Source organism: Lepus europaeus, chromosome 7 (assembly GCF_033115175.1).
Source record: "Lepus europaeus isolate LE1 chromosome 7, mLepTim1.pri, whole genome shotgun sequence".
NCBI classification, from domain to species: Eukaryota; Metazoa; Chordata; class Mammalia; order Lagomorpha; family Leporidae; genus Lepus; species Lepus europaeus.
The window spans coordinates 81,955,396-81,978,600 of NC_084833.1; the positions used below are offsets into that span (position 1 = coordinate 81,955,396).

At 39.8% G+C, this 23,205-nt stretch overlaps 1 protein-coding gene and 1 pseudogene across 3 annotated transcripts in view; both read left to right on the forward strand.

The window, feature by feature from the left end:
- DEUP1 (deuterosome assembly protein 1) overlaps window positions 1-23,205 on the forward strand; it is a 96,055-nt gene that overhangs the window by 16,320 nt on the left and 56,530 nt on the right. For 2 of the 3 annotated variants that reach the window (XM_062196861.1, XM_062196862.1), the window contains exons 3-5: window positions 8,220-8,391; window positions 9,719-9,814; window positions 22,156-22,287. In XM_062196861.1, coding sequence (XP_062052845.1) covers window positions 8,220-8,391; window positions 9,719-9,814; window positions 22,156-22,287 — 400 coding nt within the window. The remainder of the gene's footprint in view (window positions 1-8,219; window positions 8,392-9,718; window positions 9,815-22,155; window positions 22,288-23,205) is intronic. The other variant, XM_062196863.1, reaches the window with a different exon arrangement.
- Window positions 16,955-18,090, forward strand: LOC133764874 (nucleoporin Nup43-like; annotated as a pseudogene).

Genomic DNA, 23,205 nt, shown 5'->3' on the forward strand with positions numbered 1-23,205 from the left:
TAGAGGAAAAAAAATAATCTCTAGGATCAGTTGAAGCAAACACAGATATTTGTGAAAATAAAGACCAACCACACAAATGAGGACAGTCAAAGGCTACTTATTCAGAGCTTGCTATATCAAGGGAATTACCACTCACCATCACTAGAATTTGGCAGAGACTCAAAGGCAGACAAGGGAATGAGAAGCTCTGAAAAGTGAAAGAGGCTATAAAGAGTAAAGGAGGCTTCAGTTCTGCTGTGATCCAAGGCTGTTGGCATGGGGAAGTTGGAGGCATAACTAGAAGCAGCGTAATTGATCGGGGTTGCATATTTACTTTCTCCAGTTGGTCCTCGGGTGCTAGTAGGCACAAATTTAGGGAAGCTGGCAGTAGGCGATGCAGCCCTGACAATGCTGAGATGATCACTGAAGACTCTGTGATTTGCCTTTCTGGACTAGTTGTGGATTGGAGTGAGCTATCTTCCATGTGTTCCAGCCATTGTCCATGTGGGTACTGAGTCTCAATGTTGAACACAAATACTGAAGGTACAGTGAAATTGTAGTTAGCACATTGGTGACTCTATTCAAGTACTTTAAGGCCCAGAGTATTGAAAAGGCCTTTGTTCTAAATAAACTCAATGGATCAACTTAGGACCAGTGAATGGAAAAGTTGTCCAGGATAAGAAAGAACTTCCTAAAACTCATTGCGATTTAGAGACAATCTCAGATTATTGTTACTTTTCAAGGGAAGAATCCAGACCTAGGCAATGAAACTCCAAGTTGAGAAGCATCAGAATCACATGTTAAATTTGTTATTGATGTAGAATCTTAGGCTCTGTCCTAGACCTGCTGAATCTGATCAATGGTGTAAATTCATTAATGCTCTTAAAAAATATTTATAGATGTAATGAAAACACAGATCAAGTAGTTAGACTAAATGACTTGTACAAGTCCTTCACCCTGAGAGTCTGAATATTCTAACTTTTTTATGATATAGTTAGAACTAGGAAAGAAACCATTTGTTCATTTAGTTAACGACATTGATTGAGTGGATTGCATTACACCCACAGTCTACTTTAGGCCCATTTTTAAAAAAATTCTTAGCATTTTAGTTTTTAACAGATTCATAGATACAATTCTAGGAATATAATGATGCTCCCTTCTTTCTCCCCTCTCTCTCTCTCCCCCTTCTCTCCCTCCCACTCTTTCTCCTTCTTTCCTTTTTTAGATTTTGAGTTCACATATTTTTAATTTATATTACAGTCAAGGGCTTAGTTCTCTACCACAGAAAGAGTTCATCAGGTAAAAGCAAAAATTCCTAGTTTAGCAGGAATATAGGCAAGAACTATAAACGAGTAAAATGGAAAGATGACATCTTGCCTATATACAGTAAATTTTAAAGTAATCACATATGAAAACTGTAGTAGTATAACATTCTTTTTTTAAAAAAAATACTTATTTGAAAGTCATAGTTAAAGAGGCAGAGGGAGAGAGAGAGAGAGAGAGAGAGAGAGAGAGAGATCTTCCATCTGCTGGTTCACTCCCCAGATGGCCACAACAGCCAGGGCTGGGCCAGGCAGAAGCCAGAAGCTTCTTCCAGATTTCCCACATGGGTGGCAGGGGCCCAAACACTTGGAGCATCATCTGCTGCTTTTCCCAGGTCATTAGCAGGGAGCTGGATCTGAAGCAGAGCAGCCGGGACACAGGGTTGGTGCCCATACAGAATTCTGGCATCTCAGGCAGTGGCTTTACTCACTATACCACAATGCCAGCCCCAGTATAACATTCTGAACCCCTAGTTTGACAAGGTATAATAAAAGTTTGACAAAACTGTATTTTCAGCAATACTGATACACACATGCATTTCTTTCCTTGTTTGTTTGATTTTTTTTCTTTTTTTAACTTAGCTCCAACATATAAGAGAGAACATGTGGTACTTGTTGTTCTGTGTCTGGCTTATTTCACTCAACATAACGTCCTCCAGTTGCATCCATTTTGACGCAAGTGGTAGAATTTCATTCTTTCTATGGCTGAATAATATTCCATTGTGTATATATACCTCATTTGCTTCTTTTAAAGGTTTATTTATTTATTTATTTAAAAGGTAGAGTTACAGAAAGAGAAAGAGAAAGGGGAAAGAGAGAGAGACAGAGACAGAGAGAGAGAGATCTTTCATCTGCTGATTCACTCCCCAAATGACCACAATGGCTGGGGATGGGCCAGGCTGAAACCAGGAACTGGAAGCTTCATCCAGGTCTCCCATGTAGGTGCATCCTCTGCTGCTTTCTCAGGCACATTAGCAGGGAGCTGGATTGGAAATAGAGCAGGTGGGACTGGCCATCCATATGGGATGCTGGGATCACAGGCAGTGGCTTATCCAGCTACACCACAGCCCCCACATTTTCTTTATTCATTCACCTGATGATAGAAACCTTGGCTGAGTCTGTAACTTGGCTATTGTGAACAGTGCTGCTATAAACATGATGGTGCAGATATTACTCTGATGTAACGTGTTCATGTCTTTCGGGTATATACCCAGCAATGGTATTGCTATTGTTCTAAATCTACTTCTAGTTTGTTTTTTTTTTTTTAAAGAAACCTCCTTACTGTTTTCCACAGTGGCTGGACTAATGTACATTCCCACCAACAGTATATAAGTGCTCCCCTTTCTCCACATCCTCTCCAGCATTTGGTACTGTCTGTCATTGGATAACAGCCATCTGACAGGGGTGTGGTGATAACTCATTGTGGTTTTGATTTGTATTTCCCTGATGGCTAGTGATGTTGAGCATTTTTTCATATATTCATATTTCTTCTTTTGAGAACTGTCTATTGAGGTCCTTTGATCACTTCTTAACCTGATTGGCTGCTTTCTGTGTTGAGTTTTTGAAGTTGCTGATATACTGTGGATATTAATCCTTTTTCAGATAGGTATCTTGCAAATATTTTCCCATTCTGTTGGATGTCTACTCACTCTATTGAAAATTTCCTTTGCTATGCACAAGCCTCTACGCTTGATATAATCCTTTTTGTTTAGTTTTGCTTTTGTTACCTGTACTTTGGGGTACAAAAAGTCATCCCCTACACCAATCATCATGGAGTGTTTCCCCTGCATTTTCTTCCAGCAACTTCACAGTCTCACATCTTAAATTTTGGAGTTTGACCCATCTTGAGTGGATGGGTCTAACTTCAGTCTTCTACATATATACATCCAGTTTTGCCAGCATTATTTGTTGATGAGATTATCCTTACTCCAATGTATGGCCTGAGCATTTTTGTCAGATACTAGTTGGGGGCTGTCACTATGGCATAGCAGGTAAAGCCATCAGTGCTGGTTCAAGTCCCAGCTGCTCCACTTCCAATCCAGCTCTCTGCTATGGCCTGGAAAGCAACAGAAGATGGCCCAAGTCCTTGGGCCCTTGCACCTGCATGGGAAGACCCAGAGGAAGCTCCCAGCTCCTAGCATCAGTTCAGCGCACCTCTGGCCATTGTGGCAAACTGGGGAGTGAACCAGCAGATGGAAGACCTCTCTCTCTCTCTCTCTCTGCCTCTCCTCTCTCTGTGTAATTCTTTCAAATAAATAAATAAATCTTAAAAAAAAAAAAGCAGTTGGCTGTATGTACATGGATTGATTTCTGGGGTCTCTATTCTGTTCCATTGATCTATGTTTCAGTTTCTATGCCAGTATCATGCTGTTTTAATTACTATAGCTTCATAGTATGCTTTGAAGTCAGGTATTGTGATAATTCCAGCTTGATTTTTTTTCCTTCAGGATCACTTTGGCTATTCTAGATTTTTGTTATTTCACATGAATTTTAAGATTGTTTTTTCTAGTCCTGTAAAGAATGATTTTGGTATTTTGATAAGGATTGCATTGAGTCTGTAGATTGCATTAGGTAGTAGGGACATTTTAATGATATTGATTCTCCTAATCCATGAGCAAAAAATATTTTTCCATTTTTTGTGTCCTTTCTGATTTCATTCATCAATGTTGATTTATAATTTTTTATTTATAATTTTTATGGTAGAGATCTTACACTTCTTTGGTTAATATTTTAATTTTTGTGGCTACTGTGAATGAGAGTTATTTCTTGGTTTCTCTTTCAGTAAATTCATTATTGGCAGATTAAAAAAAACCTACCATTTTGTGTCTGTTTACTTTGTAACCTGCAACTTTACTAAGTTGGCTTATTAGTTCTAACAGCATTTTGGTGCAGTTTTGAGGTTTCTCCGTGTACAATATCACGTCATCTGCAAACATGGATAATCTGACTTCCTCTTTTCCAGTTCTGATGCCCTTTATTTCTCCTCTCTGATTGCTCTTCCTAATACTTCCAGTACTATATTGAGTAAGAGTGATGAAAGTAGACATCCTTTTCTTGTTCCAGATCTGAGTATTCAGTATTATTTTGTATTCAGTTTTATATTGGCTGTTGGTTTGTCACACAATTTTGCCATTATAATTTTGAGGTATGTTCCTTCTATACCTAATTTATGGAGGCTTTTTTTTTTATTGCAAAGGGCCATTGAATCTTATCAAATTCTTTCTCCACATCTATTGAGATGACCATATGGTTTTGTCCTTCATTCTGTTGATGTGATGTGCTATGTTTATTGATTTGTGAATGTTGAACCACCCTTGCATCTCTTGGATAAATCCCACTTTATCATGCTGTATAGTCTTTTTGATACAATTTTCAATTCATTTTGCTATTATTTTGTTCAGAATCTTTGCATCTGTGTTCATCAAAAGATATAGGTCTGTAGTTTTCTTTCTGTGATGTATCTTTGTACAGTTTTGGTATCAGAGTGGTGCCGTTAGGCCCATATTTTAATTCCATTAGCATGATGCATTTCTGTAGCTAATGAGATAGCAATGACTAGAACACATTATTCTTTTTTCAAAGAATTATTGAGCATCTACTGTGTTGCTGGGGCACTATGCTAGACTGCTGAGATAGTTATGAATAGGATGATATAGTCCATTCTTTTGTCCCACAGCTTATACTAGCATACAAAATAGGCAAAATATATTTACAGTAGAGGATGAAACTTTATGAAAAAGAAAGCATTAGGCCATAATTCTGTTATTTTTCACTACATCTTAATTCCAACTAAAATTCAATCAAGTTACTCATAGAGAAATTGTTCCTTTCCTTAGGTTTGTTTTGGGTTTAGGTAAAATTCAAGGGCCCTTCAGCCTTAGTCCAGGAATGCAAAGAGAAGATTTCAAGATGGTATTTTGTACTTAAAACCTCACCAATGTCAAAGGATACTTATTATTCAGGTTGACTCTGGGTGTTTTAGAAAGTGATTCTGGGAGCCCACGCTGTGGCGTTGTGGGCTAAGCCTCTGCCTGTGGCTCTGGAATCCCATATGAGCACCAGTTCATGTCCCAGTTGCTCCTCTTCCAATCCAGCTCCTGCTTATGGCCTGGGAAAGCAGTGGAAGATGGCCCAAGTACTTGGGGCCCTGCACCTGCGTGGGAGACCCATTAGAAGCTCCTGGCTCCTGGCTCCTGGCTCCTGGTTCCTGGCTCCTAGCTCCTGGCTTTGGATTGGCTCAGTTCTGGCTGTTGTGGCCATTTGGGAAATGAAGCAGCAGATGGAAGACCTTTCTCTCTGTCTCTCTTTCTCTCTGCCTGTAACTCCACCTCTCAAATAAATTTTGAAAGTCAGAGCTACACAGAGAGATGAGAGGCAGAGAGAAAGTGAGGTCTTCCATCTGCTGGTTCACTCCCCAGTTGGCCGCAACAGCCAGAGCTTTGCTGAACCGAAGCCAGGAGTCAGGAGCCACTTCCAGGTCTCCCACATACCCATGTGCAGAGGTCCAAGGACCTGGACAATCTTCTACTGCTTTCCCAGGTGATAGCAGAGAGCTGGGTCAGAAGTGGAGCAGCTGGGACTCAAACCGGCATCCATATGGGATGCTGGTATTGCAGGAGGTGGCTTTATCCACTATGCCACAGTAACGGCTCCTAGTAAAATCTTTTTTTAAAAAAGAAAACAAGGGCCAGCGCCGTGGCTCAACAGGCTAATCCTCCGCCTAGCAGCGCCAGCACACCAGGTTCTAGTCCCGGTCGGGGCACCGAATTCTGTCCCGGTTGCCCCTCTTCCAGGCCAGCTCTCTGCTATGGCCCGGGAAGGCAGTGGAGGATGGCCCAAGTGCTTGGGCCCTGCACCCCATGGGAGACCAGGATAAGTACCTGGCTCCTGGCTTCTGATCAGCGCGGTGCGCCGGTTGCGGCGGCCATTGGAGGGTGAACCAACAGCAAAAGGAAGACCTTTCTCTCTGTCTCTCTCTCACTATCCACTCTGCCTGTCAAAAAAAAAAAAAAAAAAAAGAAAGAAAGAAAGAAAAGAAAGTGATTCTAGAAGTTCTGAATTCTGTTTTTTTTTTTTTTTTTTTTTTTTTTTGACAGGCAGAGTGTATAGTGAGAGAGAGAGACAGAGAGAAAGGTCTTCCTTTTTGCCATTGGTTCACCCTCCAATGGCCGCCGTGGCCGGCGCATCTTGCTGATCCGAAGCCAGGAGCTAAGTGCTTCTCCTGGTCTCCCGTGGGGTGCAGGGCCCAAGCACTTGCGCCATCCTCCACTGCACTCCCGGGCCATAGCAGAGAGCTGGCCTGGAAGAGGGGCAACCGGGACAGAATCCGGCACCCCAACCGGGACTAGAACCCGGTGTGCCGGTGCCACAAGGCAGAGGATTAGCCTGTTAAGCCACAGCGCCAGCCTCTGTTGATTCTAATACCTGTTTCTAGCTTTTGCAAAAAAGTGAATTTGTACTATTTTTATGTTTATTTTTATTTGCTTTCATCTACTTGAAAGGAGCGAGGCAGAGAATCTTCCATCTGATGCTTCAATGCCCAAATGCTTTCAACAGCCAAGTCTGGGCCAGGCTGAAATCAGAAGCCTGGAACTCCATCCAGGTCTCCCACACTGGTGGCAGGGACCCAAGTACTTAAGCCATTATCAGCTGCTTCCCAGGTTGCATTAGCAGGAATGCAGGAGCCAAGGTGCTGGGACTCAAAACTGGTACTCCATTATGGGATGTGGGCATCCCAAGCCACGTCTTAACCTGCTGAGCCACAAAGCCTGCCCCAGATTTGTAGCATATTTTTCAAACATTTGTCATTCAAAACACCATGTGTTGCTATGATCTGCTTTGCAGCACGTAAGATGAAAAGCGGCTGCAAAGGATCTGTCTGCTCTTCACTATTTAACTGTGGAACTTCGGACCTCTATTGGCCTCTCTTTTTTCTAAAAGGCTAAATGACCCTTCATTGCCCCCAGAATTCTGACTTGGTGACTCAAAATAGAGGGCGTCTTGTGCTGCACCAGCCTCTTCCTCTTGCCCTCTTCTTGGCTTTACCAATAATTAGAAGGCTCCTCATCACCACTGAAAGGGATACTGAATGACCTGCTTTTCTAATCTGGACACTGCGTGTCCCTGGTCTGATGCCTGAGGCTTCACTATCTACCTGCTCATCCAGTCTGAATGAGTGGCCTTGGGCCAGCTCCCTGAGCAATGCTGCAGATTCTCTGAAGGAGAAGGCTGCCCTCTCCGCTACTTTTCACCACCCTGTCTTCTCTATGGTTCTAGCTGTTTCCAAGGGTCATGTTTGAACTCAAAGGACCCTCCTAGATCCATGATATTTTCACCAGTGTGACTGTGGTATCCTTATTATATAAAGACATTATTCTGCCTGCACCTGCCTGGTCAAATTCTTTCCAAAGAGACACCAGCTAGATTGTGCCAAGTCCCCTCCTTGAGGAGAATGGTAGCCCGGGTAGTGCTCTTGATTCCGGTCCTACCTAGCTCAGGCTTGCTCTCTGTCCCTGACAAGCATGACTGACATCCCCATTTATCTCTGTCAAACCTCCTCAAGTTATGACAGATGTAGCTACATGTACATTTACATGTAAGAGCATTGATCCTTAAGCTAAGTCTTAAACATTTTTCAAAATTAGCATTTCCCTAGAATTAACTCAGTCTAAAAAACTCGTTTTAAAATACATATATGTGTCTCTGTGTGTGCCTATATGTATATATACTCACAACTGGCTCTGAAATTAGCTTTTAGTTTTAATTTAAAAAATTAACCTGTAGCTTTTGGACTTCTTCCTACTTAAATAACTGAACAGTTTGAAGAAATATGATCAAGCTATGTAGATCAATATAATAATTTTTTTGACCTCACATCTTGCTCTTTCAAAATGTATTTTACTTTTCTGCAATTGTCAGAGCTTCTCCTTGTGAAGCTGAGCTTCAGGAATTAATGGAACAAATTGACATCATGGTAAGCAACAAAAAAATGGATTGGGAAAGAAAGATGCGGGCTTTGGAGACACGATTAGATCTTCGAGATCAAGAGTTGGCAAATGCACAAACTTGTTTGGATCAGAAAGGTCAAGAGGTACTGAAAACTTGTGTTAAGAAATTGTTAATTCATCAGACTCCCATATATAGTGTTTATTGCATCGGATTATGTTTTTCATCGCATATACTTTTTACCAGGCATCAGTGAAAGCACTTACTATTTGAAATGCTGTTAGTAACAGTTTGCTAAATGTATTTTTTCGAGTAAGTAGCAGATACTAAATCCATAGATGTAGCTGATGAAGGTAGACATATGGTGTCAATGCCATCTGTAAAAGTAAACACTGAACATGTATGTGAAAAAAAATGCTGTTTGTAAGCAAAGATGCAAATGCTTCTGCTGCTATAGAAACAAACCGTCTCTTTGCATAAGACAGAGTTCAGGAGTATGTGTCTCTTCTAACCTGATAGAAAAATATTTCCTGAAAGAAATGAGGTGTGAAGAATAGATTACAAGACAAAGGAGAAGAGAGTGTAGTGAAGGTGTCCCATTGCCCTCGCGGGGCTGCTCACAACCAAGCTGGTGATCATGGAAATGTGTCTAGGTACTCTCAGACTCACAGAGTTCAGAAAGCCACCTGCTTGCTTAACAGGGACTCTTGTGTCCTCGGTTTTTCTTTTAGGTGAGGCATGAGAGAAATGTTTCCTAATCAAATAATATAACACCATCAGTTAACTTGTTCACCAGTCAGTCGTCTACTTCTCTCAGCTTCTCAGTAGAATGTAGTTTTTGGCATAATCACATTACTGTTTGGCCTGGTTAACTTAGTTATTGGCACCTAATTTCCCTTCACAGTAGACAGGCATGGCATTTGCGAGGGAACACTCCCTCACTTCTAAAACTCTAAGGACAAAACATATCCAAGGTTCACTTGCTTTCTGAGCAAATAAATTCTGTAAGACAAATCCTTATCAACTACTCTTTATAATAGGTCAGTGCTTACAAAAATCTAATGATTACTCCATAGTGCCAGTAGAGTGGAACTCTCTTGGATGCAAAAGCACCCCTCCCCCCAAAGGAGCTGAAAAGCCAGAAGAGGTCTCCCCTGAGTCAGGATGGCATATCCCTCCAATGAGATAGCGCCAGATAAATTCTAATTCTTAATTTAAGATGTGAGAGTGATAAAGACCTTCTGCTAAGCACCCATACCAGACTGTCCTAACGAGCGCCTACTGAAATGCTGCTATGATGCTTGCTTTTGTGAAGTTAATTATGAAGAGCTATTCTAGGAACTGCAGCACACATATTTATTCTCGACTTGGTACAGCAGCCTTATTTGAATTGTGCTTCTCTTTTGTACATTTTCTGATTTTCTCAGGCAAAGTTTAGAAAAAGAAAAAATTAAACTTTACTCTCAATACAGGTGGGGTTACTTCGACAGAAACTGGACAGTCTGGAAAAATGTAATTTAGCAATGACTCAGAATTATGAAGGACAACTACAAACCCTAAAAGCTCAAGTAAGAGAACTTTTCCACCGTTTAATTCCACACATTTTGATATGTTTCTGACCTATACATTTTGTTGATTTTATTAAAACTCATTGTTTTAATGCAAGCTGAAGTTCTATGTTTTAATTATATATTGTACATTTTCATTGCTTCCTATGTGCTGATTTTGCACCTTCCGCTAGACTATTAGCTGTGTATCTCTTCAGTACTTCTTTCTCAAGAGAGATGTTGATTAATTAAATGATAATAAGTAGCTATGTGAACAACAAAAAAATTGTCTTCTGGGACTACTACCACCTAATAGGAATGTCTTTTATCCCCTGACAATTTAAACTATGGAAGTTTGGTATGACAAAATAGGTGATTGAGAAAACAAAACTGATCTTCATTATCTTGTTACTAGTACAGTGTTTCACAGTGATAGCATGTGTGGTACAAGGGATACTAATTTCTCAAGTATCCCTGTCTCTCCCCACTGTGCTGACAAGCAAACAGTCCTCCCTCCCTTGCCACAGACAAAACACAGGCAGTGATCATCCAAGCATGTCAGATCCAACAGATGCTGCATCCTGGTATAATCTAGTGAGTGAGTCACTGGGAAACAGGATTCCATTATGAGATTTTACTTCACAATCAACGTTTTTCGAAATGCAAAGATTTCAGACATCATAATATAGCCAAAAGAATCCAAAGTAGCTAAAGCCCCTCAAGTACCTTTCAGAGAGAGCATCTGGCATTAAAATCAGAATATAAAACATTTCACGCCATTTAACAAGGCCCAACTTTATAAGACTAGCTTAGTCTATCTAGACATTTTGCCTGCAATTCAAGTTAAGGCCACTAGATGGTAGCCTGGATTATGAAATTATACAGTTTCCCTGGCTGAGCTCGTTAGCATTTTAACAATCCATCTTGGTTTTTCTATAAAGATAAAGCTACAGAACAACAGCAAATGTGTTTCACTGCAATGATTCATTGTAAGCAAAAAAATTAAAATCTGGAATAAGTTTTAAAAACTACAAAAATCTACCAGGGTACTTCAAAAAGTTTGTGAGAAAAATAAAAGCTTATGGGAAAATGGAATTAAAAGACAGGTTTATTTGAGGGCAAAAGACAAATTTAAATCCATGCAAATGTTTGTCATAATATGCATTATCCATGAACTTTTTAAGTGAAAAAAACTATGCATGAATTTGAATTTTTTTGCATCCAAATAAATTTACCTTTTCGTTGCATTTTTTCCCATGAACTTTTGCAAGTACTGTTTACCAAATCTTTAACTTCTGGGTGTTTTTATCACCTTGTGGAACGTTCTGTGTGTATGGGTATTTGGCAGTCACTTAATAGTATGAATCCTTGCCATTTGACATTTTTCAGCTCTTACTATTTTATTATTTGACAGCCTGGTTTTCAGTGCTACCCAACAAATACTTTTATGATAGTTTCATGAAAATCTGTTGTGGAACACTAATAATGAGAGTTTAGGAAATGCTGTTTAAGTGGAGCTAATGCTGGCGAAGTTAATAGTCCTCCTCTCCTGAGAGTTATGGTGCATGTTAGCGTATTGCAGGCTGTAAGAAGTCCTGCATTAAGCAAATCCACTTAACCTTTTTAATCCATCATTTTCCAAAGGCATTGGACCTTGGAATTCTTTCTGTGTTTTTTTTTAAATATTTATTTATTTACTTGAAAGTCAGAGTTACACAGAGAAAGAGAGGCAGAGAGAGAGAGAGAGATCTTTCATCCACTGGTTCACTCCCCAGTTGGCTGCAACAGCCGAAGCTGTGCCAATCCAAAGCCAGGAACCAGGAGTTTCTTTCTGGTCTCCCAGGTGGGCACAGGGCCCAAGGACTTGGGCCATCTTCTACTGCTTTCCCAGGCCATAGCAGAGAGCTGGATCGGAAGTAGAGCAGCCGGGACTCAAACTGGTGCTCTTATGGGGGACGGCGCCTGCAGTGCTTTCTGTGTTTTTAATTAAAACCTATTAACATCCCTGTAAGCAAGTATTTCACAAAGGATACTTTGGAAATACTACATTGTTTTTGAGAGAACTTTCTAATTCCATGGCAACTTTCTGCTTCACTCCCCCCACACACACACACTCCACCCCTCCCTCCACGCCTCAGTTAAAAAGAAAGGAAGGGGGGCCAGCACTGTGGCATAGTAGGTTAAACCTCCGCCTGCAGTGCCGCATCCCATATGGTGCTGGTTCAAGTCCCGGCTGCTCCTCTTCAGATCCAGTGCTCTGCTATGGCCTGGGAAAACAGTAGAAGATGGCCCAAGTCCTTGGGCCCCTGCAGCCACATGAGAAACCCAGAAGGAGCTCCTGGCTCATCGCTTTGGATTGGCGCAGCTCCGGCTGTTGCAGCCAACTGGGGAGGGAACCAGTGGATGGAAGACCTTTCACTCTGTCTCTCCCTCTCTCTGCTTGTAACTCTGCCTCTCAAATAAAAAAATAAATGAATATTTTAAAAACATAAAAGAAAAGAAAGGAAGAGATTTAGGGAGGGAGAGGGAAAGAGAAGGACAGGACAGAGGGGGAAGATGACACGGATGGGACAGGATTTGGGCTAGTGTTAAAGATGCCTCTTGGGAAGCCTGCCAGGGTTTGAGTTCCAGCTTCTGCCTCCAGCCTCCTGCTAGTGTGACCTTGAGAGGCATTAGGTAATGTCTCAAATACCGGGGTCCCTCTGGCCCAGGTCCAGGCCCAGCTGTTGCAGGGCATTTGGAGAATGAACCTGTGGATGAGAGATCTCTGTCTCTCTGTCTCTTTCCCTCTCTGCCTTTCAAATAAAAGAGGTAAGTTTACAGAAGCAGAGAAGTACTCTGTACTTGAGTAAGTAATATGTCAGATTTCTGACCAGGAAATGGTGTCTTATAGAAAATATGCTCCTGTTACTGCTTGTCACTCTGTTGCTTCCTCCTTTGAAATTCCTGGTTCATTTAAAATGTTATTTTTCAAAAACATCCTAAGGGTACATTTTACTGTTACATTCTGCTTTGAATAGCTCAAATCTGTCAAAACTTTCTTGTAGAAACTGCTTTCCTTTTTTAAAAGGGAATATTTTCTTTTCTTTTAACCATTATAAAGCTATTATATATACACATACACATGCATGTCTATATATCTGAGACTTCCATTTCTGGAACAACAGAGTAGAAGGAAGCCCTTTTCCCTATCCCACTAAATACAGCAAAAAAAAAAAAAAATCCTGGACATTATTTATAAAACAACACAAGAAGACATTGAGAAGTATTGAGAAGAGAAATTGGCCAGGGACCTTGGGACACAAAGAGTGACACAGTGGTGAGTTCCCTGGAATTTCTTTTTGCCTTTTATATCCCAAACTGGATAATAGAGAAACTTTCAAACTGGACACACCAATTGTGAAAACAAGCAAACAAAAAGAACCCCAAAGAAAGCCTGCTGGCTCCAGACAAAAGACTCAGAAGGAGACAGCCTGGCAAGATAAAACACTTTTAGATAATAATATCTCTAACTCCAGCCAAACACCATAGTGGGGGAAAAACTATCCCCACCGCTAATAGCAAAAATGGAGTAGAAAACCTATATTTCCACCCTTACCAGACTACAGCAAGGTAGTCCCGGAACCCCTGCCTACGTGGTGCCAGGGAAGAGTGAGTGGACAGCCAGGATCTTCATCACCACTAGACGTCGGCAAGACCTTCCCCAGCTCACACTGCCAGTGGAGACCACGTCCACCTCCCTGGTGGCAATGAGCTACCTCCCCCTCTCCTCTCAGGAATGGTTTCAGTGGAAACCTAGTGAGGAGACACCGCATCTTAGTGGCCACTCATCCACTATGGTATCACTGGAAGCCATGTAAGAAGCAGTAACAAGGCACTCTACCCCTCCAATCAAGGCAAAGTCAATGCAAGGCAAGTGGGAGCCCACCCTCCCACTCCCAGGCAGCGGTAAAAGGGACACCCTCCATGGACGCCAGTGGAGGGCAAGGCGAGGCCAGACTCCCACCGCCACTCAGCACCGAGGTGGTGCTACATCTTCCCTGCTGGGACACTGTCAGAAGGGGACTGCTGAAAGGCAAGATTAAAATGGAATGCACAGTGCCATAACACACCCCACAAAAATGTCCAGGTCACTCATCATAGCAAGAACCAGAAAGATCTCAACTTGAATGACAGAATGCAATCAGCATATCCAACACCAAGATGACACAGACATTAGACTTGTCTGACAGAGATTTTAAACCAGCTGTTATAAAAATGCTTCAGTGGGGCCAAAAATGCTACAGTGGGCCAACACTGTGGGGTAGCAGGTAAAGCCACCACCTGCAGTGCCAGCATCCCATATGGGCACCGGTTTGAATCCCGGATGCTCCACTTCTGATACAGATTTTTGCTATGGCCTAGGAATGCAGTAGAAGGTGGGCCAAGCCCTTGGGCCCCTGAACCCACATGGGAGACGTGGAATAAGCTCCTCGCTCCTGGCTTCGGATCAGCCCAGCTCTGGCCATTGAGGCCATCTGGGGAGTGAACCAGCGGATGGAAGACCTCTCTCTCTCTCTGCCTCTGCCTCTCTATAGCTCTTTCAAACAAATAAATAAATCTCAAAATAAATAAGTAAATAAATACTTCAGTGACCATCGTTTGATAGTAATACAAACATGCTTGAAATAAATGAAAAATTGAAAGATTTTAGAAAAGAGATAGAAATATAATAAACTAACCTGGAATTTTATAACTGAAAAATATAATAACCAAACTAAAAGATCAGTGGATGGGCTCAAAAGCAGAATGGAGAGGACAGATGAAACAATCAGTGGGCTTAGATATTGTACAACAGAAATTACCCAATATGTACAGTAGAAAGATTAAAAGAAAATGAACATTAGGGGCATGTGATATTATTGCAAAATATTTACAATTTATAATCAGAGTCCCAGAAGAAGAGGAGAAAAGAGGATGAAGATTAAAAAGTATTCAAACAAATAATGTTCCTAATAAAGTTTCCCAATTTGACCAAAAAAAAAAAAAAAAAGTAAACCTACAGATTTAGGAAGCTAAGTGAATCTCAAACAGAATGAACCCAAAGAAATCTTGCTAGGACACTTCACAATCGAAGTCCTGAAAACTAAAAGACAAAATCAGATCTTGGGAGCAGCAAGACAGAAATGACATCTTGCTATGGGGGAAAACCAATTCAAGCAACAATAGATTTCTCATCAGAAACCATGGGGGCCAAGAGCAAATAGCACATTTCTCAAGTGCTAAAAGAACAGACCTGTCAACCCAGAATGCTATCCAGCAAAAATAGCCTTCAGCAGTGAAGGGGAAATCAAGATATTCTCAAAGGAAGGAAAATGAAGAGCATCTGTCTCTAGATCTCCCCTAAAAGAAAGGCTGGAGGAAATTCTCTGTGCAGAAAGAAATGATAAAGAAGGAATCCTGAAACATCAAGAAGAAAACACTAGAAAGAGTAAAAACATGGGTAAAGGGCAACACACTTTCCTTCTCCACTGGAGTTTTCCAAATTGTTTGATATTAAAAAAAAAAAAAAGTGTCACCATGGTTCTCAATGTATCAGATAACACCGCTGCTATAAATGGGGCAAGGTAAAGGAACATAAAAGCTGATAAACTTTCTACCTTCCAACTAACATATCAGTATGTAAATATAATGTAACACCTGGAGCAACCACTTAAAAAACAAATACAAAAAATCTATAATTAAAAACACTATAAAGTTAAACTGGATTATAAAAAAAAATGTTCAAGTAACCTACAGGAAGAAAGGAAAGTGAAAACAGATATCAGAAGCTACAGAATAAACAGAAAGCAAATTAAAAAAAAAAAAAAAGGTCAGACTTAAGCCTAACATATCAGTAATCTCATTAAATGGAAATTAGCTAAAACACCAGTTAGAAGTCAGAGATTGACAAAGTAAATTAAAAGTCTGACCCAATTTACTCCCTGTTATAGAAACTCACTTCAAATATAACTATATAGGCAAGATGAAAGTAAAAGATAAAAAATAAAATAAAATCATACAAATGTTAATCAAAAGAAAGCAGAAGTGGTACCAAAGTAATTCAGTGAAGAAAATTAGTCTCTTTAGCAAATGGTGTAAGCACAACTGGATATACATGTGGAAAAGAATTAAGTTGAATCCCTTACTTTAAAGCATAAACAAAAGTTAACTCAAAATGGATCAAAAATGTCAATGTAGCAGCTAGTGTTTTGGCACAGTGAGTTAAGCCCCGCTCTTGAAACACCAGCATCCCATATCATAGTGCTGGTTTGAATCCCAGCTGTTCTGTTTCTGATCCGGTTCTCTGCTAATACACCTGGGAAAGCAGCACAAGATGTCCCCAAGTGCATGGTCTCCTTTGTGGGAGACTTGGGGGCGTTCCAGACTTCTGGCTTCCTCCTGGCTCAGCCCTGGCTATTGAAGCCATTTGGAGAGTGAACAAGTAGATACAAAATCCTTTCTCTGTGTGTCACTCCTTCTCCCTCTTTCTGTCACTCTGCCTTTCAAATAAATAAACTTTTGCAAATAAAAAATTGCAATTTAAAAGGCTAACTATAAAAGCTAACTTTATAAATTCTTAGCCTAAAACAGGAATAAACCTTCATAACTTTGGATTAGGCAATGATTTCTTATATTTGGCACCAAAAGCATTGGCAACGAAAAAAATTAGATAAATTTGACTTATCAAAATTTAAAAAAACCTTTATGCTTCAAGTAATACCATTAGGAAAGTAAAATGACAACCTACAGAATGGGGAAAATATTTAAAAATTATAAACAGATTGCATATATCTCCTCTAAAATATTTAGGACCTGAAATATTTCAGATTTTGGATTTTTGGATTAGGGATGTTCAATTAGTATTTGATAAAGGACTAGGATCCAGAACTAATAAATTACTTACTAGTGAACAATAAAAAGACATATGATAATTTTTTTAATTGGATGAAGATTTGAACATTTTCCCAAAGGAGACAAAGGAAAAAATGCTTACCATCATTGGTCAATAGGGAAATGCAAATAGAAACCACAGTGAGAAATGCTTTATACCCATTAGGACAGCTGTAATCGAAAAGATAGACGATAACAAGTGTTGGTGTGGATATGGAGAAGTCGGAGCCCTATATATCGTGAGTGGGAATGGAACATGGTGCAGCCACTTTGGAAAACAGTTTGGCTGTTCCTGAAAAGCTAAAAGAGAACCATTCAGCATGGAGGAACTTTCATGAAGTGTGTCAGAAAATCAGCAAAACCCACCGGCTGCCCATTCCTCCAGAAAGCCTGCGGACCAGGGAGACCCATCCCTATGAGCTCTTGGGACAATGAGGGCAATTAGCTTCCACTGTGGTCTGTTGGAGATCTTTAAAAACTCAGACTCTGTTGGAGGGTTTGAAGGAGTCTATCAATTATTGCATGAATTCAGACACCATGATGATATCATGCATTTCCAGTTACCAGGAGGTGACTGCAGCTGCTTCATCAACAGCATGTGTAACGGTTTTCCTTCACTATCTGAATAACCAGGCTGTCCGTCAACCACCAGTAGACAACAGCTCACCACCACACAGGTCCCAGCTGTCTCTCCTTTGGCAGAGCATCGTGCACAGGGATTGTGTATCACAATCCAGAAATTGTTATGGCTGGAGAGGATGGTCAAATAAATCTCCTCAGCGTTAGTAGCTCTAAGAACCTTGGACAGTGCAGATAGTGGTACCCTCTATGCTACAACCTTCCTTTGAACTACTGAGATTCTTAGGGTAAATTCTACTGGACAACTAAAAACACGGGATTCCAGACAACAAGAAAATGAGTCCTCTCAGATACTGTCACTGACTGGTATGTATATAGACATCCCAACCAGAAGCACGTTGTAGCTACCAGCGGTCAGGATGCTACATTGAGTATCTGGGATGTTAGACAAGGTACTATCCCTTTATGCCAAAGTAAGGGAGATAACTCTCACCCAGCCAACCCAGACCATCTGTTCTGAAGATGGATTCCTCTGCTATTGGCATGCCTCCCAGAAAAATCATCACTCTTTCACCAATGAGGGAGAACCAGTGCTTTTTGGTCTCATAGCGTTAATAACCAGGCTAATGGTCACCACCAGTCTCCTGTAAGTTCCTCGCTCAGCACCCATTCTGCCAAATACTGTACTGAAATCACCAGTTTGCTTCCCAGTATGGCTCTGTGCACAGTTTGGATGTTTTAGGTCTTTGTCTTGTTTATGGAACTGATGCATAGCAATTTATGTTACTAGACAGCTTTTTTCATGAAAGTAGTGTAATTATAAGATTTCCAGCAACACATAGTCAGCTTTGTGAATTCCAACTTCTGTACAAAATTTTATTATTAGAAAATATGAGATTTGCAGCAGAAACATCAGTAAACTATTGCTAATATCAGTGTTCAGTTTTGGCTTTTCTTAGTTGGATGCTCCCACAGCAGTTGCAGAATCTAATAAATGACTGATGATAAAAGATTTTGAATCTGTGGAAGAACATCAGAGGGGTCTTTGTGCTGATGAATACATTTCCTTCAAACAGACTATTATTAACAGCGCATGAAACCAACCCTTCATTTCTGATGTTATGAAACTTTGCACTGTCAAACCATCAATGGATTCCTATAAATGGAATATTCTCCCTGGTGGCATTAGCTGATGTTACCGCTTATTCTTTTTACAAATGTTTCCCTCAATCCTTCCATCTTTTATTTTCTCAGTAATTTTAAGGAACTTTTTCATGATGAATTGCATAGAGAAAATGACAAATTTATAGTTAAATTCAAACTGCTTATGGTGAAAATGTTTTGACAATTTCGTTTGTTAGAATAGATTTGAACAGAAACTCTATTAACTGTTTATCTATAACTTTTCTTGGAGAAGATAAAGAAAAAAATATACTTTTCCTATGGATTTTTGCTTTTGCTTAATTTTATAACACCTGAAAATTGCTAAACTGGATATTGTTTAATAAGGTAGAATTTTGCCGGCGCCACGGCTAATTAGGCTAATCCTCCATCTGCGGCGCTGGCATCCTGGTCAGGGCGCCGGATTCTGTCCCGGTTGCTCCTCTTCCAGTACAGCTCTCTGCTGTGGCCCGGGAGTGCAGTGGAAGATTGCCCAGGTCCTTGGGCCCTACACCTGCATGGGAGACCAGGAGGAAGCACCTGGCTCCTGGCTTCTGATCGGTGCAGCACGCCGGCTGTAGCGGCCATTTGGGGGGTGAACCAACAGAAAGGAAGACCTTTCTCTCTGTCTCTCTCTCTCACTGTCTAACTCTGCCTGTCAAAAAAAAATAAGGTAGAATTTTGAATTAATAAGTAAACTGGCTTTGAAACTAAAATTTGATAGATAACAAGTGTGACAGTAGTATGAAGATAGGGGTGAGAGGAAAGAATTTTTCAATTTTTTTAATTGGATGAAGATTTGAACATTTATCCTTATCCAAAATATGAATAATGACCTAACATGTAATGTTTTTTTTTTTTTTTTAATTTTTTTTTTTTTATTATTTTTTTTTAGACAGGCAGAGTGGACAGTGAGAGAGAGAGAGAGACAGAGAGAAAGGTCTTCCTTTTGCCGTTGGTTCACCCTCCAATGGCCGCCGCGGTAGGCGCGCTGCGGCCAGCGCACCGCGCTGATCCGATGGCAGGAGCCAGGTGCTTATCCTGGTCTCCCATGGGGTGCAGGACCCAAGCACTTGGGCCATCCTCCACTGCACTCCCTGGCCACAGCAGAGAGCTGGCCTGGAAGAGGGGCAACCGGGACAGGATCGGTGCCCCGACCGGGACTAGAACCCGGTGTGCCGGCGCCGCAAGGCGGAGGATTAGCCTAGTGAGCCGCGGCGCCGGCCCTAACATGTAATGTTTAAGGCAATTTGATGACATCATTTTTTCAGTTTATTATACTAAAAGTGTTATTGACCTATGGCCTTAATGACAAATCACTGCTATTTCACAGTTGAAGTGCATATTTACTTACTTTTAGAACCCCAACAAGAGAAGTTATGGCGAGCTTTTGCTGTTCTGTCCTAATGAGGATTTTCCCCTTACTGCAAGAGATTATGGAATTTCGGTGTTTGAGTTTTTGGTTTTTGAGTTTTAAAAGGGGATATATATATGCTTTTTGATATATATTTAGGTCAAGAAGTTAAAAATTTTGAATTCCAAAGAATTGGAGAAGAAAAAAAAGTTGCTGCTAGAAATTTTAATATGTTTATTGTTTTATTGTTGAAACTAACTTTTAATACTTTGTCATTACAAAACTTATTCATTACAGAATAAAGAAAATATAGAAAATAAAATTTTAAGTATAGTCTCAAATAGAGACAATTTTCTTTTGATACCCCTTTTTATTAAACTATATGTAATTTTTTTAATGACAGTTAAAAACTACATGTCGATCTTTGTGGATGCATTTCCCCTAGCAGTAAACACATTACTGTCTTTTTAAAATACTATATAATACTCTGAGGTATAGATATGTATACCATCATTTATTTAGTTGGTTGCTTATTATTATTTCATATGTTCCTAGCTTCTCACTGTTATAATCAGTGCTAGAATGTCTATTTAATCTGTATTTCCTTTGAGACTTGCTTATCGCTTTTTTCCATTTTGTGAGGTAGTTCGGCATTTCTTAATTTGCAACATCTGTCTATATAATCATACAAAGGATTTTTTTTTTTGCCTTTGGTCTCTGACAAAATATTCAGTTTATCTCTTGGCTTCACTTAAGGTGCTTGTTATGCAGGTTTGCATTTTGTAAATGATTAAACCAGTTGATTTCTTTTTTTTACAGTTTCTGCCCTTTACATCACACTGCCCCTATGTTAGGTTTATATAAATGTTAACTTGTAATTACTTCTTAAAAAAAGTTAAATTTATAGTTCCTATGTGTCACAGCAGTTCCACACCTAGGTATTCACCCAAGAAAAGTAAAAACATATATCCATTTAAAAACCTGTGCACAAATGTTCATAGCAATATTATTCATGATATCTGAACATGAAAACAAGCAAAATGACCATCAGTTGATAAATGGAAAACAAAATATGGTATATCCATGCAGTGGAATATTATCCAGGTGAACTTTATAGTAGGTGAATTATATCTCAGTAGAAGAAATTACAAAAAAAATTTACTATCAGGTACAGTATAGACAGTTGTTCCTAACTTTATTTGTAATAGCCAAAAACTGAGAACAATCAAAATGTTTCAGTATGTGAATGGTTAGAAAATTATGGTACATCCATACCATGAACTATTATCAGTAATAAAAAGGAATGAAGAATTGATATATTCACGAGTCTCAAGGGAGGCTGAGTGAAAAAAAAAAATCCATCCTCAGAAGGTCATAAACTGTATGATTCCATTTTACGACATTCCTAAAATAACACAATTATAGGGGTGGAAAACAAATTAGTGACGGGGTTTGAGGGGTGTGAGTGATGTTAAAGGGAGGAGATCTCTGTGGGGATGGAATAGCTCCGCATCTTGGTTGTGGTGTGGGCACACAGACTCACACACATGATAAATGACATACAGCTATACACATATTGAGTTTCATGAGTCTGATATTATACCCTAGTTCAATAAGATGTAAATATCAGGGGAAATGGGGTGAAAAGGATCTGGAATGTCCCTGTAGTGACTCTGTGACTTCCTGTGAGCCTATAATTATCTCAGCATAGAAAGTATAAACAAAAAACTTCCGAAAACAGAGAGAAGTTTCCTCACAGATGCTGCTACACTATGCTGCTTTTAATCTATTATTTAAAGGTAGAACAAGAAATGGGGGAAAAATACAACATCTCCGTTATTGAAAGTTTTACCAGTAAAAAAATAATCAGTTTTTAGATGTAAATGACTTTAAAGTTATATCAGCGTGAATATATGCTTGACATAGCTCGTGTCTTAAATGTCTAGTTTTCTTGGAAAAAATATAAGCTGGTTATTTTATAGATTGAGTTACTGAAATTAAAATTGTCAACACAAGATGGCACTAAATAAAAGTAAGAAAAGAACCTGTTTTTTCCAATTTTGAGCTTTGCTACGTACGGTTAAAACAAAACTGAACAAAACATTTATGAGGTGAATCATTGTTTAACTGTGCAATTAATGAAGTCCCAAATTTACATGAAAGCTGAATCGTGTTCAGCTTCAATAATTTAATTTTAATAACTGGTTCCATCTTCACTAATTGGAACATTTAAGCTTAACTGCACTTTCTAATCATGACTTACATTTCCAAAGAGGTACACAAGAAAAGAAATATGGTGAAATCAAGTTAGAATAACTGGTAATAGTAAAAGATGAGTATTTTCTATTATTTGCAGTTTTCCAAACTAACAAATAGCTTTGAAAAACTGAGATTGCACCAGATGAAACAAAACAAAGTTCGACGACAAGAGCTGCCACACAAAGAAGAAATGCCCTTTGAAATGAGCAATTTGAACCAGAAATTGGAGGTGAGATCCAGTTCCTAGTTTCTTCATGTGTATAAGGACTGCTTTCATGGCTGTGGGCTGTGTTTCTAGCTACGCAGTGGCCTGTACAGCAGTGGTAACAAACAGTATACAAGTCAACTTCTCACTGAATATATTGTCTTAGTGCACCTTTCCTTTTAGGCACTTAGTGAATTAAAGCATCACTTTGATTTATACTATATATATATATATATATATATATATATATATATATATATATCAGCATTTTGGGAGAGCCAAAAAAAAAAGTTCAAAGAAACTGCAGCTGTTGAGTGAAATTGAAGGACACCCCTGGGGTCAGTTAAAGGGAATATCTAATAAATCTTTTAATGGCCATTTAACTATTAGGTATTTAAATCCCAATGAAGCCTCATAACCCTCTTCAGAGCAGGGCCTGAAGTTGCAGGGTTTTTTTCTTTAAAGGCACAGTACCAGTCCAATTAACTTGCCCGACATGTTCCAGAACTTCTCAACTCTGGAACTCTAAAAAGGTGTCATGGGTGCACTTACTCTTGACCCCTCCGCTTTCCAACTTTGGAAAAAACAAAGCCCATTTCCTCTCCTGTGTTCTTTGGTGTTCCTGCTTCATGTCATGGAATCGCAAATGGAGTCTGCTGTAATTTCCTATTATCTAACCTTAGCCGAGGTTCCAGGGCTGCTCAGTTATGATTTTTAATGGGCCTCAAGTAGACTTTTATGCTGTGCCACTCGGTTTCATTCCTTTCGAGCCCTAAACCCCAGCACCCTCCACCCCAGCCAGTGATTTCACTTTCTTCTCCTCATTGATAGGCAATAGCCCCGCCATCACCCACGCTGGACACCTCTATGCGATCTTTGATCTGTTCCTTTCTCTTTCGTGTATTCTAGTTCAGATCTTCCCTCTGCCTCTCATCGCCTATC